The sequence below is a fragment of the Telmatherina bonti genome (genome assembly GCF_933228915.1).
Source record: "Telmatherina bonti genome assembly, chromosome: 17".
NCBI classification, from domain to species: Eukaryota; Metazoa; Chordata; class Actinopteri; order Atheriniformes; family Telmatherinidae; genus Telmatherina; species Telmatherina bonti.
Window position 1 is genome coordinate 27,989,829 of NC_136615.1, and position 19,033 is coordinate 28,008,861.

Genomic DNA, 19,033 nt, shown 5'->3' on the forward strand with positions numbered 1-19,033 from the left:
GCACAGTGATGCTAACCTGGATGAATAATAAATAAAAAGCTGAACAAAACTAACAGAAAACCTTTGACAAACGTGTAATAAAACTTTTTGTGCAGTGTGTAATTCACTATGGAGACTGAGCTCTGATTAGCCATTCGTATCTCGCCCCAGCTTTGAATGCCTGGAGGGGCACATGTTTACTACATTCCCCTTGCCCTGAATTCTTTAAATACATGTACCATTTGTTACACTGACAGACTTTGCCTTCTACAGTTTTCAGTCTGAAGCAACAGAGGCAGAAAACATAAACAGAGAGAAGTGGTGTACATTTGTTCGCCTACATTATGCATGTGTGTATGTGTGAATAAGTTAGGGGGGGCCAGACGCACAAAGGAAGACTTGCTGTTGCACTGAAAGCTAACTTTGGGCTCTCCACATAAGTCTAACTATAAGTTTGAAGCCCTAGTTAGACTAGTCTTCATATGACCTAGCCTGTGGTTATGAATGTGTCAGGGGAGGTTTTGTTGCTCTATGTTAAGTCATAGGGTGAGGGGAGGCAGCAAAAAGGTGGTCAGGATCTTGCTAATATAAGCAAGAATGCAGGAAATCTGTTTAATGATGGCTTAATAAAAACCACACATGGTTTAAAAAAAAACAAAAAAAAACAAGAACATTTGAACACTCAGATCAGCCTGGTGTGATGCAACATCCACAACTGTTAGACGTGTTGTACAGGAGCCAGCTGTGCGTGTCCCATCCCTCACACATCAACACTGCACACAAGTCAGAAGTACATTAGCCCATGTCTACTTTCAAGCATAAATAAAAATAGTGCTCAGCCTTTAGGCACCTAGTTACAGAATGACACTAAATAGCAGTTTGACAACAAGGTAAAAACTCTAAAACATTAGAACATTTCAAGATATCGAGCATTTTTCGTCTTTACAGGGGCTCTATCGACAGAGTAGGCCCTACGAAAGCGCAAAGTCTGGCACCTTTGAATCGGTTAATCCTGGCTATTTTACATCTTTTTTATTTATTTTTTTTTATCTTACATCCTTCGCTTACCTCAAACAGAAAAACAAAACAAGAATAATATCAGACTATCAGTACAACTTCTGTGGGTTCAGGCACATAAAGAGTAGAAAAGAAAGAGGGATTTTTAATGCGTATAAAACACATTTGGAGGAAGAGAAACATTCTGTGTGTAAATGCACTGGTTGGTGATGGACAGCTATCAGATGCTTCTGCAGCAGTCAGTGGAGAAATGTGGACCCTTGTGATTTACAGGAATGCAAACAAAACAAGGAAAGAAAAAGCAGCTGCGTAGTGAATGGCACCTTTCCTGCACTTTAAAAGCTCTCTGAAAAGACAGTAAGGCAAGGAAAGGCTAAGTTTTAAGTGACTTCTGCTTACTCTCCCCCACATCAAGGGCTCTATTTACACAATGCAGGACTCACATGCATGTTGTGGTTTGCAGGCCTGGTTGGAGTGATGACAATAGTCGGAGACATTATTTGTTAAGAGATTTGATTAGTTAACACCTCCACTGTTTTTAGTTTGACGCTACAATCTAAGCCAAACATTTCAACGGACCCAGATTTCAATTCGACAACAGAAGATGTGACTCCATTCAAAATGAATTAGACGCAGGACCACGGATGCCTCAAATATGTATGGAGCGTTGATTAAGAACTGTTGTCTTGACTTTACAATGAGATCTTTAAACCTACAGATGGCTTACGTCAGGGGTCTGCAACCTGTGGCTCTGGAGCTGATAGTAGCTCTTTGGACCTTCCACAATAGCTCTAAACAACGATGGGTCAAAATGATAAAGTGCAACAAATATAGATATTGTAACAAATTCAGTTTTTTGTGTAATAATTGCTCTGAGTTTCCATAGCCTGATGGCCCTAAAATTTCCTGTAAAGAAAAATGTTGAGATGTATCTTTTTTGCCATTAAGTTGGAAACTGTTGGCTTTTTTAAAAAAAAGACCAAAAAAGATTATTTTCCACAGATATCTACGTCCCAAAGATGAAAATGTATCGATCCAATTTTTGCAACATTATAGTGATTCCTCAAAAATGACAAAAATTCTCTGTTGTAGGTGTTTATCAAAAACTTTTTTCAAAAAGTCGCAAAACTTCATGACTTTAATTAGTTTTATTTAGCTGGGCTGATGACAAAAATGGCTTTTTGAATGATAAAGGTTGCAGACCCCTGGTAATTGTCCTCCTCTTGTCGCAGTCGGCCATATGTGCATGGCGTTTTTATGCTTTCCAAAACTTTCCATATCAAGCTCCCTTTTTGGTGTTGGAATCTCTCCTTTTTTTACTTCAAGAAGTTAATTGTACATGCTTGGAAATTTATGCTAAATGGAAAATATTGTAATTGTTGCAGTCTGCAGCTTAACCCTACACTCTCTTCCTTTAAAAACGACCTAAAGCTCTATTCACCACCTGCTAAACTTGCCTCTGCTCCATGAGATCCTCAAGCAAACTCTTAACTTGTGTATCTTGGAAAAGCCACAGGTGGAAAACCCAAACACACTGCAATGAGAGTTAAAAATGACAATAAAAGACTGCTTTGTTGAATTATTTCAGATTTTAAGGCAGCCCTCAGAGCAAGTTACTTAAATACTGAGAAGAAAAGGAGTTCAAATGCAACATAAGACAAACACAGACTGTCAGATAGTCGACAGCTTGATTCTTGACTTGGCTGCAAAACTGTAAGACTTCAATTTCAAGCAACCTTGTGTTTGGCTTATTAAACAGAAGAAACAAATGAAAAAATATATAACATCACTGGTTTTATACCCATTTCAGTTACTTCCAAAATCAGGAAAAATGCATGAAATATAGGAAATTCTGCATGAATTTTATCCTTTTTCCCAGCTGTGTTAATTTACTTTCATCTCACCTGAACTAAACAGAAACAATACAAGTCAAAACTCAAAAGGACGCATGACAGGGAGAAAGTTAAGTATAAAAAACAAATAATGCATTTAAAAGTGCTCAAATTAGCAGTGTTATAATTTTTTTCTCTTTTTCCCATCATATGAGGCAGACCTTTTTGTTTTTTTATTTGTTTCTAGCTGTGACCACAAGGATCAGGTTATCGGGAAGAGGATAATGGGTATGTGGAAAAAAAAAAAAATATTTTTTTTAAACAGCTGCATAAGAGGAGGTTACAGGATGGCCTGTTTAGGTGAAGGTTTGGCTCCAGGTAAAGTGATGTTGCTCCTTGACCTGCTCAGCTCCTGAAGGGCATCCTTCCACAAATCTGCATTTCCTCCTCTGCCGCGGTGGACGGAGCTCTAACCAAGGCTGGTGATGTTAGCCCTGCCGCCTGGAGGCGCAACGATGCGCTGGGTGTTCCGGCGAGGAATGTTATCATCTATCTGAGCACCTGTGTAAACAAATGGAAATCAATCAATCAATCAATCAATCAAATTTTATTCATAAAACACTTTTCATACAAACAGCAACAGAAAGTGCATTAAACAATAAAAATTATGTATGCATATTTAAATAAAGCCTTCACACACACTAAGGTATTAATTTAAAAACACAGACCACATAATCTCTTTCACACCTGCATATCCCTATAATTTGCATATAATATGCATTTAATTTTAAATTAACCCATATTAGAATAATAAAGTTCGAGCAGAAAGAAGTTTTAACCTCTTTTAGCCTCACCTAGCATGATTTTTCATTCACAGAAAGGGTTAGTTAAACTAAACGGCTGACAAACTACCATAAGACTTCACTAGATTAATTGCGGGGGTGCGATTAGTTATGCTAACTTACTTGCCCTTTTAACTGAATATCTTCCACAAAAATGGGGGTATAAGTAAATAATATTAGTGTATATGTAGAAGACTAAAAGTAAGGTTAGCCTAAATTAGGGTTAAATTATTAAAACATTTTTTTTATGTTTAGCTTTAGCATGTTAGCATGTTTTTGCACGTCAGAAGTCTTGGCTCACTGATATCAAATTTACATTCTATTCTATTCTATAGTCATTTAGCAGATGCTTTTATCCAAAGCGACTTACATATGAGTGAGCTATACAAGATAACCCACTGCCAGAAAGTATAAAATGTTTTAAATGCTGGAGGATTTAGCATGTCATTAGCTAACTACAGTACCCAAATAGCAATCCATCAGACAGCTAGCTAGCTAACTATTTTGCTAAATATTTTGCCTCTTTCACTTAGTGTCAAAACATACAGAGCAACTTGGTCTCCTTGTCATTGGGCAACAAGAAGAGACAACAATAAGAAGAATGGTTTTATTTGGGTAAAAAGCCCAAACCAAAAGCTATATAGCAGTTAAGTGATCGGTGATAGAGAGGTAAGCATAACCACAAACAATTGCCTCCTCGGTGTTCGTTTTACACTTTCCAAGGAGAAAGTTAGGATTTATGGTTAATAGAGTGTTTATTTCTGACCAAATCAAGACCAAACAGACTTCTGACACGACATTGTGGCTTTTGTTGCAAGTTTCCAATCAGTTGTGTGTAAGTTAACAATTTTTTTTTCCAGAATAAGTCATTCCAGCAATATCTCTACAAACCTTTGGTAAGTCTGATTAATAAAGCATATTATAATTCATCATATAAGGTACAAGAACTTTAAATGTCCAGTACTGCATGCACTTAGTCACATTTTGGATGAAATTTCTTTCATCCAGGTACTACTGCATAATTGTGTTGATTATTTTATGTCTTGTTAATGGTATTCAGGGACTACATAAGTCATTATTGAATTATTTAACTGGAATGAAAACATGAATGTACTCTCCAAACTAAAGCTATGTGACAGACACTTAAAAAAAGGCATGGGGTGAGTAATGATGGTTATGTGACTGACCAGATAGGCTGAAGCCAGACTGATGGAGGTTGCGTACGGGCTGATTGGGCTGCTTGGCAGGTGAGGTCTTGGCAGAGGAAGCAGGAGTCATGGTTTTAGGAGTGACTGACACCTCACAGACTGGCCCGTCATACAACCCTCTGGGTACACCTCTCAGCTCAGCCAGCTACATTTAGGGAAATAAAACACAGCATTCATTGCAGCTAAAACCTTCAAGAGCAAGATCTGGACCTCTTCAGATGGAGGTGGACATATTTTGGTCTGAATCCAAAACAAACTAAAACATGATTATTAATCATCTACTCCTACATCAATTTGCTACAATCTAAACACACTTTTTAGCAGAAGGAAAGGAGCACTTTACCCTGCTGCGAGCTTTTATCCTCTTGTAGACGTAGTCAGGGAAAGGCTTACGGGCCACAAAACGACCAGATCCCTCAGTGACGTGGAGGGTCCCTTCCTCCAGCACGATCTTCCCTTGGCTGATAACCACAAGAGGCCCGCCACGCACCTCTGTACCCTCAAAGATATTGTACTCCACAGTCTGAGGATAACAGCAAAAATGTCAACAGAATTACTTTGAGAGGGATTGAAAGTGGCATTTTTTTTAGAGGAATTAAAGTTCATTATTAATGAGGCTGCAGTGACCTCTGAGATGATGCATTCATCGCTATTTTCAGCATTTCTGCAAGAATCCATACAGCATCTGGGGATGAAAAATTACAGCTGACAGCCATAAACTTCACTTCCTTGAATGACTACATGGGATTACCTTCAGATGTAAATCCCTCTCTACAGATTAGAAATGCCAGTTATAGTAGGAATAAGTATAATATAAGGCCTGATACAAAAAATGGTTTCTAGGAGGAATGGGCAGATAAATTGGCCTAATGTCAATAACAACTAATATTCAAGTTGTTGGCTGCAATTGATCTGTCAGCAAAAAGGATGATATTTACTGAGGGCACTGGCTGATGATAATCTGGGGTGTTAGAGTTGTGTGTAACCATGACATTTTCAATCTCAAAGGGAATGTGGTGAATGGCTGAAATACTGGGCTATAATTCATAATAAAAATATAATTATTTCCTCAAGATTTGAGGAAAAATAAATTACAAAAACGACCAGTATCCAATTCAAATATTAGCCATTAGCCAAACCTTTCAGTATCAGCCCAGAATTTTACAATTTGTGCATCTCTAGTTTCAACAACTAATTTGTTGCTTCATATAGCAACTGAACATATATGTTTTTATGCTACACTTGAAGCATTATTAAGCGAGTTACAAGTGCTGTCTCAAACATCTAAGACTTCAAGAAGAAGGCCCATAAAACAGCAAGTTATATCATCGTGGTTATCTATGCCACAAAACTTTAAATAAACTTCCTGGCAGGGACTGGTTCCTGGTCCTGTTTATCCAAAAGTGCCATCAGCTATTCTCAACACTTTCTGCCCACCTGCTTCAACAACTAAGCGGCCATTGTCTAACACTCTTGGCCAGTCACTAATGTCCCACCTCCTGCTTTCAAAAGTTGTCTTAGACTTAGACTTAGACTTAGACAGACTTTATTCATCCACAAGGGAAATTCTGTTGTCACAGTAGCTCAGAACAGCAATAGAGGAAGAAATAGAAACAGCAATAGTAGGTAAGAGAAAAAAAAGTAAATAATAATAATAAAATAGAATAGGTACTATCCATAAAGCAATCTGGAATATGTACACTTTTACAAAGATAAATAAAACTATCAAGTAAAATTGGCAATATAGAATATGGAAATTTAGAAATTTACAATATATACAACATGTGACTAAATACAACATGTGACTAAATACAACATGTGACTAAATGTCAACCTATGATTGGTGCTACTTCCTGGTGTACTTATGGTTTAGTGAGGCAGAGTAGACCAAAAGGGTTTTAGTTTTCTTGGGTTTTTTTCTGACTTCTTAGGAAAACCTTAGTTAAAAAAGTCTTAAAATGAATTATGTAATGTTTTAATTATTTGTTTGATTGCTTGCTTTTTGTTTCTCTCTTAGTCTCCATTTTCTTTGCACTGACTACTGCTGGCAATAAACTTCTTAAACTCAACTTCAACATCTTGGGTCTTTGTGCTACTATCCATGGTCTTCAACAGAGCTGGGTCATAACAGTGCAGTTTATATTTTAATGGGACTCAGATGCCAGCCCCACACAGCAAGACTGAAAATGAGCTGCTAGCTGTCTCGCAGACAGATGTAATTACCCAATGTTGTCTCTTGTTTTTCTCCACCAGTTATCCCTCTCAGTCTGTAAGAGCCTTTGTGTCACAAAAGTAGATTGGGAAATAAGAAAAACGAAGTTTTGCATTAATTTTGCAACCCCAAGCACAGCTCCTTCAATCAATATGTGCACCCAGGTGTTGCATTTCCATCACTGCCAATCAGAACTAGCCTTATCAAAATAATCATCCGAGTAGTTCGATACAGGACTAAATTGAGATTACACACTGTATTTAGCTCAATAGCAAGATGTTAACAGGTGGTGACATGAAAGAGGTACCAATTTTAACCTGAAGAATCCACCTTTAATCAGCTAATTATACATTTTATTTCAGAATGTCTTTGATTTGTAAGACCTATTCATGTCCTGCCACGGTGGATACAACATTTTAAAAAGATCAGCTTGTCCGCTGATTATGTTCATGTGAGGTTTCATTACAGCTGCTCCTACCTCCTCATTGCAGTGATGAGACATTAAATCATAACAGAAATACCTTCAAAGCAGAGATTGAGTGACTAACATTCCCTGACTGATTTCCTCTATCACCGCAATGATGTAAGTGCTTGCAGCACATGTTGACCAACCCCCACCCCGCCCGCTTTGGCGCACAGATTTATAAAACTGTGGACAGACTTTATCTGAACAACTGCCAGTGTAATGTTTACAGACACACACATGATGCCATCATGTGAAACAGCCTGCATATGCAGATTAAAGAAGCTTAACAGATTAAATTCACACTGTGTTTTCAGTGTTTTCTCCAGCCTAACGCTAACTAAGAAAGCTAATTTCTGGGTTGGAAAGAGGGTCAGCTGATGGGGCATTAAGGTAACAGTTCTCTTGCCAGAATAAGAATCAGAAGAACTGTGGTCATTAGTGTGATCTGGAAGCCTTATGACTGCTCTCTCCTAAAAGCCACTGGAGCTAAAGCTGAGGTCATGGTAATCTTACAAACTTTTAGAGCCCAACATGAGATCACCAGTAGGCTGAGCTATCCCATGACACACACATTTACACACTCAAAATGAGCAATTTTTCCCGTGGTCTGTTATTTTCTGACCAAGTGGAATAAAAGGAAACCAAAGAACACGACGGGATAAACCAAACAGATTCCAGGAACATACACTCTCTGTAGTTCTTACATACACTCAGAGATATAAAGTCTGCTAACAATCAGACGAGGATGTGTTTCAATTCTCTGGCAGATTTTAAGGATGACATCACTCCCTCGACACTATGTGAGGCCCACACCCTGTTCAGCAGTCAGATGGCCATAAGTCATTCCCTAAAAGAAGTGGACTAACAAACAGTCACTCAGGCTGACATTAATTACAAAAAATGAATCATTGTGCATTACATCTGTCCCATAGTAGAATGATCTGCGTTTTGTAACGCTATCAAGATGTGTGTTGTGTATATGCAACCTTCACGATCTGTGTCCATTCATATTTTTGAGCTGTGCTGTGTCAAGAAGGTAAAAAAAAAAATCAGCTTAAGAATGACGATTGTACCGAGTTGTGGCTCTTAGCAGAGATGATCTTCATGACATCTGGGTCCCAGAGAACTAGATCAGCATCAGAGCCCACAGCAATGCGGCCCTTGCGGGGATACAGGTTGAAGATCTTGGCGGCATTGGTGCTGGTCACAGCCACAAACTGGTTTTCGTCCATCTTACCTGTCACCTGGAATACATTAGAGCGGAGTAAGAACAAAAGTCGCTTCTTTTACCATTGTCTTTCAGTCTTTCATCATTATTCTTGAACAGTTGTGTTTTTAGTGTTACATGACTGTCTTGTTGAAACAGCTTTTACAGTTTTTCCTCTTTGAGTCATTGTTTTATGAATGTATAAATAATCACAGATGCTAGAATTCAATATAAATGTAGTTAATGTTATTTAATTCTTGATTACATTTACTTATTTGCTTTAGGGTGAGGACAACAACTGCAAACAAGTCAGTAGTAAAAGGTTTAACACATACCACACACTTGTCCCAGATAATCGACATCCTCTCCTCAGTGCCATTGACACCTTCAGGAATCAAACTGAAGTCATCTTTCCCCACAGCACGCTGGGCAGTGTTGAAGGGACAGTGTGCACTTCCTGTCACCTGCAGGTCGCCACTACATAAAAAGACAAAATTTTCTGTCTTAGACAAAATTTTCCAACCATGTCTTTACATTGAGTGTTTAGATCATATTCTTACCATGACAGCAGGGAGTTGAGATAGTCTGGTGTGGTAGGATCGGGACTCAGAGGAGGAGAGGTGACGTAGGCTGCCGCCTTGGCCCAGTTCTTGCTCCAGTAGTGTGAACCATCAGTTCCCAAGCTAGCAGTGATTGGCTCTCCGTATACCACAGTACCTGTAAGAGCAGTACCATAAAAACCTGATTGCATATCTAGAGCTTTTGATTTTGCCTAATGTGAACAAAAAACATGTTTGCAGATGGTATTGACACGTGGTGCAACTGGTTTCTTTGGTTTTACTGGTGATTTAATTAAATATTTTGCAAGAAATGTTATTGTTTTGTTTTTTTAATTGTGCATAAAGTTTAAGTCCTCACCCCTCTTTCTGGCCTGAGCAATGACATCAGCAGCACTCTTGCTCATCACCTTGGTGACGTATAGGGGGCAGTTGGTCTGATTGGCTACAGTCACAGAGCGATTAACAGCTTCAGCCTCCACCTACAAAACAATGTGATTGAAAAACAATTGAGTACACAGACATGACATTTGGAACTCTTCCTCTATCGCAAACGAAAAATAAAATTGCATCATGGTTCTCTCTATTTAAATTATTTTTTACTAAAGCCAGATTTTCACACTGTTGCAAATAACAGTGGCGACTCTAGTCTGTTAGCAATAAAACCCCAAAAAACCATGTTTCTCGGGCTGCACACGAACATAGTGGTTAGCACTGTGGCCTCACAGCAAAAAGGTCACTGGTTTGATCCTTGGCTGGGGCAAGGTTTGGTTCAGTGGCCTTTCTGTGTGGAGTTTGCATGTTCTCCCTGTGTGTGCTCTCTCTCCGGCTTCCTCCCACCATCCAAAGACATGCTTGTTAGGTTAATTGGTTACTCTAAATTGCCCCTAGAAGTGAGTGTGAGCGTGAGTAGTTGTTTCTCTCTGTGTGGCCCTGCGATGGACTGGCGAGCTGCCCAGGGTGTACCCTGCCATTCGCCCAAAGCCAGCTGGGATAGGCTCCAGTTCCCAGCGACCCTGAATTGGATTAAGCGGTTTGGAAAATGAATGAATGAATTAACACCATGTTTCTCAATTACTACAGGAAAGTTGTCAACTATTGGTGTGGGACAAGATAATAATATAAAGCTGAAAGCCTTAGAAATGTTGAAACACGTGCACAAAAAATAGATACATAATTGATAAATTAACACAAAAATAAAATGACAATGTCTTTATAACCAGTTCATACATAAAGAAGCTAAAGCTGCTAAAGGCACCCAGTTATTGAAGACGGTTTTCTTTATTTTACATACCTGAATAATCTTGATGTAATATTCCTAACAAAGGAAGGTTCAGTGAATACATAAAAGCTTGATAATTTTGTCTGTATTGTTTTTATTCAAGCTAATAAGCACACAGTTAGCTTAGCAGCTCAACACTAAGCTTAGTTAGCTAATGATAGATAGCTAAGCTTAGCTAGCTAATGATAAATAGTTAAGCCTAGTGTTGAGCTTAAAACGCAAGCTCCATTTGACAAAAGTGAAGCCGAAGCGAAAGTGCCAAAAATTGCAATTCACCCCTCATGCGCTAAGGGCTACAAAACAGAGCAAATCCCCAAAGAGTCCCATGTTAAAAAGGCCAACTGCACAGCAGAAATAAACATGCTTACAGTCTGGTTAAACAAATGATAGGTTTAATAGGTCATGTTTTCCTTCATGATAGGGAAGTGAATTTTTTTATAACTCATCTGTTTATGACCAATTTCATCTTGAAATTTGGCATAATTGGGGGTGTGTCATTTTGATTGACAGGTAACAGATATCCGCCTGCAAGAAGACAGAATGTAGCACAACAGCTGTTTTTCGTCAGCTAACAGGGTAACTTAGGTTTAGCCCACCTATCTTTGTTAACTGGTTAGCTCTGGTGACCTCAAGGTCAGCTCCGTTAGCTCTTAGCTACCGGCAGGTCGGCGTTTGATAGATGTCCATCATCCACACCTACAATCATGGCCCACTCTCAGCTTTGTCATTTCTGGGAGTGATGCCACACAACAGAGGGAACCAGTGTGCTTTATTTCAGCTTTTCAGAAACCTTCGGGTGATGTCAAGGCAGCTCCATCTTTTATACTATCAATGGTTAAACTACTTAGATAGCTAGCATAGCTTTGCAATTAGCTTAACTGCCCAACACAAAGCTAACAGTTGGCTGGCTAAACTTGCCAACTTTTACTACTAAATTTTTTCTGCAGATAAACTAACACAACCAGCTGCTGGTTGTAGTTGCTTTATATTTGATAAATGATATTGGTAAGTAAGAAGACAATTGAAATGATGAAATATTTAAATCGGTGAAAATTTAGACAATGTGTATGTCTCTGCTTTATCGATTCCATTAAAAATCTGTTTTCTATCCATTTGAAGGAAAGTAAGGGAAAAGTCTTGAAAGTTTTTTTGAAAAGGAAAATAACAAATGACAATATGTTCCATATGGAAAGAACACTGGTTGTCAGCTTATCTGCTATTTCTATTGGATCACAGTCTTTCAGTAAGCTTTTGTCCTTTTTCTGTCCACTTTTCCAGAGGGTTCTCATTATCCTTTGATGAAATCATTAGAACTAACACTATTAATTACAATCACAACTTGCTAACCCAAGCAACCACAACATAAGCGCAAGATTATTTCTCCTTTTTCTTTCCTCATGGGCATAGGGTAATATGTCTGAAGGGATCAAATAAAAGAGGGACAATATATAAGTTTAACATAATCTGCCATTTTTACAACAGATGTCCTGAAGCAAAATGTAATTTTTTCATCTGTGTTTGCATCTTGCGTTAACAGTTGTAGAATGATGTGCTCTATCTTTAACTATTCAAGAGCAAGAAGACAATGTTGTATGCCAAGGCGTTTTATTTTAGAGTGGCCACACAGTGAGAAGCTGTAAAAGTTGGAAAGGTCAAATCCTTTTCAAACAAATTACTTCTGCAAACACAATGTGGAAATGAGCTTATCCCCCTTGCCCAATATTCCATCCAATATCCAGAGTAGTTGATCGGTGTCCACAGCGTTGATGCTCTGTCTCACCTCTTCAGGACGGCTCAGCACATGTCCTTCAGGCCCAGTAATCCCCTGCTCCAATATCCGACGTTGCTCCTAAACACACACGCAAGTAAACACAGGAAAAACAAATAGGCTACCGTGGGAAATGAGAAATGTTGAGTCATGTGCAGGTGCTCACATGTTCTTCATGAGCAGTCTTGGCAGTGAAAACTTAGCATGACCATGACCCCCATGAATATTCATCCTCATCTGTTGGCTATTAAGAGTTCAGGTTTTGTCATGACTGGAGAAAATGATGTATCGCAGCATTAACATTCAACAAGTTGGCAACAAGAAGCACCATAAGACATTCAAAGCTCAGGGCTGTTTGCTCCTCCTATTGCAGATTTTAAAGGGGAAATCCAGTGGAATAATGTGTCTGTTTATCTCCAGATGGCATCTCATTTTGGTAGTGACATGTCATACCTCAGCAACGATGTCTCCATTCTCAGCGTGAACCTGGGCGATGGCTCCCAGATCCCGGATCACACTGAACACCTCATACAGCTGCAACAAAGAGAAAGATGCCGTTGTGATTTCATCCTTTATCACCAATTCTAATCATTTCTACATCCACCTCCTGACCTGGCTGAACTTCAGTGGGAACATTTACAATCATACTAAGCTGGTTATAAAAGGAAATTGAGCTACTGTAAAAAAAAAAAAAAAAGTCAGGAATTTCCTGGAAATTTAACTTGAAAGAAATGCACAATATTACATTAGTACTGGTCTGGATAGTGGATTTATAATGGAAGAGTCAGCAATCCGGTCAAACATAATAAGCAGCAAAATATTTAATTAAACTTCTCATGAACAACAAGCATATCTTCATTTTAGTATGTCTTTGGGCACCCCAATAAATCATAATGAATGCCGAATATGCATAAAAATAACACATTTAATTTTGTACAACTGAAAAAAGGTACATTTCTTGCAAACACTCAATGTCTTGAGGTTTTTCAGTCATTAATATGTACAGCTTGATTATAATTATACGTATATTATTATAAATTGTCCTTTGTGATAAATAAAGATGTTTTTTTTCATTTCATTATCAGAACTACAATCAGACCAATCAATATGAAATGTTCAGTTTGGCAATCGCTAATATACTTCACAAATCTTGTTGCAACAGGAACAATTCACTGCAAATATCTAAATAATTGATCTTCAGAGGAAAAAAGTAAGTTATGAGAAAATAAGTTGGCTGTTTCCTAAGTTTTCAATCATATCAATAAACAATGGATGTGATAAATGAAGTGCTGCCTCGTCATCTCTCCCTTCTCTCTTGTTCTGTGAATATTGATGCAGCTCTTTTTGTTTTTGGTTCAGCTGAGGAGGAAACTAGCGGTTTGTGGTTCACAGCGGCACATATTTATCTCAAAGTATTGTTTTTTGGCAGGATCCTTCTTGAACAAAGACGTTGACAAGTGGTAGGAAGAATTAATACTTCAGCTATGCAGGGCCGGATCTAGGATAGTTTTGATGGGGGGCCAGGAAAGAGACCTGGCCAGGAAAAGGAGGCACAAATAGGACCTTTTTTTCTACCTTTTTTCATGTCCATACTGTTTAAATTATTGAACTGATTACTACAATTACAAGTGATCATCCAAAGTAAACTGAAGAAAAATGTGTAAAACAGCCAAAGACATTTTTCAACAATTGTTTACTATGGGTGATCCTGCATTATATGAATTTTATCAATGCAGCACAAAAACATTCTGCATTATGATCTAGAAGTTGTAGAGTTGATACAGAACAACATATAAAAGTACTTCTTTTTCTGACATTTACCCAAGGAAAGGTCAGATAACATTTGTAAGCAATGGCTTGTCCTTTCTGCTCATATACAAGGCATATTTTAGGGATAGTCGGGTGATTAATCATGATTAAAGTGATTATTCATTTGACAGCCCTATAATGTGCAGCAGTCAGGTTTGACTATGGGAGAGAGGTTAACCTATCTTAGATAGCAGCTGGCAGTACAAGGCAAATCAATGTACATTTTTTACTTTCTGTGTTGTTAAAATGCTGTATGCGTTCTTTGCAAGCTTGACTTTGCTGGAAGAGAAAACCTTCCCACTATTCTATGCTCAATACATACAAGTTTGTAAGTGAAAATCTAAACAAGTCTAGTGTTTGTAAAAACAAGCACAATGGAAACAAGGTATTGTTGTGCTTCAACCACTGACTATACTCCTTCTTCTGGTCGTGCGTGGGTGGAGAGTTCTTTACACACCAGGGAATATCTGTTTAGGAACTTTACTGAACTTCAGATGGTAAGTTAGTGATGATGTGTTGGACTGTCGTCTTTGGCTCGGGCACAGAAGAGCAAGCTTGTCTGTCCATGCAGTAAGTCATAAGTACCGTTTAACATCCAACTTGAAATCACAGTGAAGAGACCTCACTACACACACTACACGTAGGCTCGTTCCTCTTACTAACCAATCAGCATGCTATTTTTAGCAACATGTAGGGACTAAAGGGAAGCCTGACTAAGTGACCTGTGATCTGCTGTACAGTATAATAGAGACAGAGATCAGCAAACATGTACAGTATCCATGCATGAGCAGATGAAAGTTTCATGAAAAGAACCCATCTCTAAGTACAGTAGTGGAACAATCATGGTCTGGGCTCGTGCTGCAGCCAGCAGGGGAAAATTCAGGTATTTCTTTAGTTTTGACCAGATAAGAAAAAAATGGTAGTAAATACCTTCATGACCAAATATTGTGAAAATTAGCAAACATTACAAGAAACTCGTAAGCATGGCATCAAATTCACAAAGGACCAGCTAAGAGGAGGAAGATGAAGGTTTCCAAAAAATACATGAAGAGGTTTTGAAGCACTCGAGGCAGCTAAAGGATTTCACAGCCATCCAACAAACAACAACTGAGATACTCTTGGCAATAAAAAGCATTTAAAAGCTGCAATACTTCCCAAACATAACTTCAGACTCTAATTTATGTTACTTTTTAATCCCTGAGATCTCAGAAGTCATTTAGTTCTAAATGCTTTTAAAAATGTGTCTTCTTTATGTCTTGTGAATCAACTGACTATATTAGTGTGGTGGAAAGAAATATAGGTTGCTATTTTCACTCGGTATATGCAAGTGTCCCACAGTCTGATTGTTCCTGCAGTGCAATGAGTTCACAACAAGAGTCATCACCTCCCAGCTGCCAAGCATGCAACAATAAAGAGACGTCAGACATCAGACTCTGACATGGGAGAGAAAATTATGAACTCGGGCTGCACTGGGCCGCAAGCATTCTTCACACATGAGCAACGACCAACACAGATCTGTTTCAAAGCTGCTTTCAACTGGAATTAATTAATTTATGCCATGAGTCAGATTGATACGTGTATGATGAGGTGGCTTTTATTATATTTCAATCTCCACAGAGAAACACTCAGACTATCAGTATGAGACAAAGCCTGGCCAAGACTAATCCACTCATGCTGCACTGTAGTCATTCTGAGTTCAATGGTCAAAATCCAGACTTGAAATATGTTTTTTATTAGGCTATAATGTAAAACTTAGTCTCCACACAGCATACAACACAATTAGAAATGACAAGTAAAATAGTTCCAATTCGATATTGTAGAGGGGTTAAACTAAAATAATCTGGGAACACAATGGCTCTGAAATTAGCATCTTAACACCTTACAGGAACATTATTTAAAAATATAGTATAAATAATCTTTAAGGATGCTGATGTTTAGCTCTGAGCTTTAATGTGTGTATACTATATATTGTTGGGGTTTAGTCTTTGTTTATTAACTCTATAACAGGTCATTTACTAACTTTGTCTAAATTATACTACGATTATGATAAATATTTAAAGCTGGGTCTGGGAAAATTTTTATTCTTTAGTATTTAGTTGCAACTGTTTCTAAGAAATATAATACAAAAAGATTTAAAAGACAAGGAAGAGAGGAAGACACCTGACCTGAGCATCGGTAAGCTGGAAAATATCCTTATAAGCCAGGTAAGCCAGGAAAGAGTTGACACCTGAATGACAGAAAACAAGAAAATGTAAGAGGAAAACTAGAATTCATGGATCTGATGATGAATTTCTGAACAGAATTTAACATTTCTGGTTGGCATAGCAGTTTCCAGGTAATATGATTATTTCAATATGTACTTTTAATCCACAACCCCTACTATAGCAAAAAACTGGGTTTTCATCTACCTCATTTATTGCAAGGCCACCTTAACCTTTTGGAAGGAAATTCAGACATTTATCCTTTAATTTTCTTTACTGCTTAGTCCAACTAATCGTCGCAGCTGGAGTCTATCCAAGCAACAAGCAGGCAAGAGGTAGGTACACCGTGGACAGGCCGTCAGTCCATCACAGGGCCAACACAGAGGGACAAACAACCATTCAGACTCACATAGGGGACAATTTAGAGTAATTAATTAACTTAGCATGTCTTTGGACTTAAGAAAGTACCCAGAAAACACAGAAAGGCCACTTTTCAAACCTCCCCCCAGTGACCTTGATGTGGCGAGGCCGCAGGGCTAACCACTACACTTCTGTGCAGACCTTTAAATGATTTGAGGGGAAAAAAAGAAACGGTACTTGGTTTGTGTGATGATCCAGTGTTATTTTAACTCATCACCGACAAGTTAGCTAACAACATTTTTTCTGTCAATACATGAGACAATTTATGTTAGCTTAAGATTTTACACTGTACAGGCAAATATCCAGGCTATAATTAAAGAATACCTGATTTATTTTTATCTATTTATGTGTAGACATTCTTAGAGGATTTTAATAGTTCAATAATTTGTGAAAAACATCAAAAATATTGTTGAGTTATTTTGTTCTTAGAGGTGTAAATACTTTCCTAATATTTGTGTCTCTTACTCGCACTTGATGGAGAATTATGGGCGGAGCCTATTCAGGCTTTTAGATCTGATCTATCGGGGCAGATTAGGTCATTTTAAACTTTTACAACCTTGGGATCTTAAGATCTCAAGGTCATTATTATTTATTTTCACGTGAAATAACAACACACAATTTCAATGGAATAACAAGTTAAGATTTCTCATTATCTCTGGAAATCAGTCTTTTTTTTTTCACATACAGTAGCTAATTAAGAGCTTTTTTAAAATCACAAGATAATCAAGCTAAACTTGAAAATGAGCAGTTTGAACCTTATTACCTTTCATGATTGATCAGAAAAAGAAACAGATAGAATAAGATTAATTATTCCACCATAATGAGAAACAAACCTTTTTGGTATCACTAACGAGATAGTTAACTCATTATCCAGCTGCTATTAGCTTCTGTACCGCTAGCTATTTCCTGAGTTGCGATATGTGCTATATGTGATCTCTCATGTTAGCATTTTTTTTTTTTTAAATCTGATCAAAGTTACTATAAATATCTTTAGAATTATTCTATTTCCTTGTTATTATTGTGCAACTATACGAAGATACCAAGAGCAACTCTGAGTTGTCCGTACCGTGATCCTTCACGAGGGTCTCCATCTCTTCCTGGATTCCTTTGTGCCACTCGGTGATGTCGACGTGTAGCGAGTAGTCGCAGCAGCACTTGCTGTCAGCCCATTCACGCCACTGCTCGAAGGCAGAGATGAGGCTGATGCCAGGTTCAGGCACCACATGGTCAACTAGACACACAAACACAATCAAACAGGCTTAGGAAGTGACTCCAGCTGATATGAGACCACATTTACAATATAGCAGCTAAATATTTTCCAAATATCTTCTGAAAATAAAAAAAAGATCTTGTTATACTGCATGTAGTTGGCCATAATTCTGTGTTTATGTTCGCAGCTCCATTTTATTAACCGTGCGCCAGACGAAGAATACTGTATAATCTAATTAATTCATAAAATTTGTTGCTGTCTGGACTGTGAAATGGCGCCAGTCAGCAGCAGCAGCAGTACAGTACTTGTGTCTGACCCAGACTGGGTCTGCAGCAGCCAGTCTTTACCCTGAGGTGACAACGGCATGCAGGGAGAGTTTGTTTTGCTACCAGGGAGAGGAAGATGTAGGTGCTGAATCAGCAGGGGGAGGGCCAGTGTGGCATTTTGCTTTCTTTTCTATTTCCATTACGCTACCCTTTTTTTTCTTTTTAATACTTCCAGTCCTACCTTATTCTTAAATCTACATAAAAACTCAAGTTTTATATGGGATTTGATAGTATTTCTTTGATTATGTAAGAATTCAAACTTTTTTTGAAGACATTTTTTTGGATTGAGTCTGTTTGCATAATCAGTTGTATGAGATCCTGACAACTAGCAATGTAGAAATACACTTTCAGTCAAAAGTTTGGACACGCTCCCATTAGACTAAATGATAAAGTGTGTCCAAACATTTGACTGGTACGGTAACTAAGAACATTAGCAACTCTTTCAGCATCAAAAAACATCTTTTCCCACGTTTGTCAATGCTTAATATTTATGTTTATTGTGTTTACTGGATCTTTAATAAGTCGTTTACAGTCAAGATCCAGAATCAAACATCTCTCTTAGCTGGAACTACATTTACTTAAATTATCTAATAGTGTTATTGCTCTAATAGCGATACCCTCACTGGTCACTTTATTCGGTGCATCTGGTCATTTGATTGTTAACACAGATATCTAATCAGCCAATCACATGGCAGCA

At 38.0% G+C, this 19,033-nt stretch overlaps 1 protein-coding gene across 1 annotated transcript in view; it reads right to left on the reverse strand.

The window, feature by feature from the left end:
• Nucleotides 1–2,918: 2,918 nt before the first annotated feature.
• dpysl2b (dihydropyrimidinase like 2b) overlaps nt 2,919–19,033 on the reverse strand; it is a 30,321-nt gene continuing 14,206 nt past the window's right edge. Inside the window, exons 4-14 of the mRNA XM_079256609.1 lie at nt 17,867–18,031; nt 16,345–16,406; nt 12,824–12,904; nt 12,383–12,451; nt 9,682–9,802; nt 9,324–9,480; nt 9,099–9,240; nt 8,630–8,800; nt 5,222–5,401; nt 4,858–5,023; nt 2,919–3,389 (exon numbers count right to left, since the gene is read on the reverse strand). Coding sequence (XP_079112735.1) covers nt 3,298–3,389; nt 4,858–5,023; nt 5,222–5,401; nt 8,630–8,800; nt 9,099–9,240; nt 9,324–9,480; nt 9,682–9,802; nt 12,383–12,451; nt 12,824–12,904; nt 16,345–16,406; nt 17,867–18,031 — 1,406 coding nt within the window. The 3' untranslated portion in view covers nt 2,919–3,297. The remainder of the gene's footprint in view (nt 3,390–4,857; nt 5,024–5,221; nt 5,402–8,629; nt 8,801–9,098; nt 9,241–9,323; nt 9,481–9,681; nt 9,803–12,382; nt 12,452–12,823; nt 12,905–16,344; nt 16,407–17,866; nt 18,032–19,033) is intronic.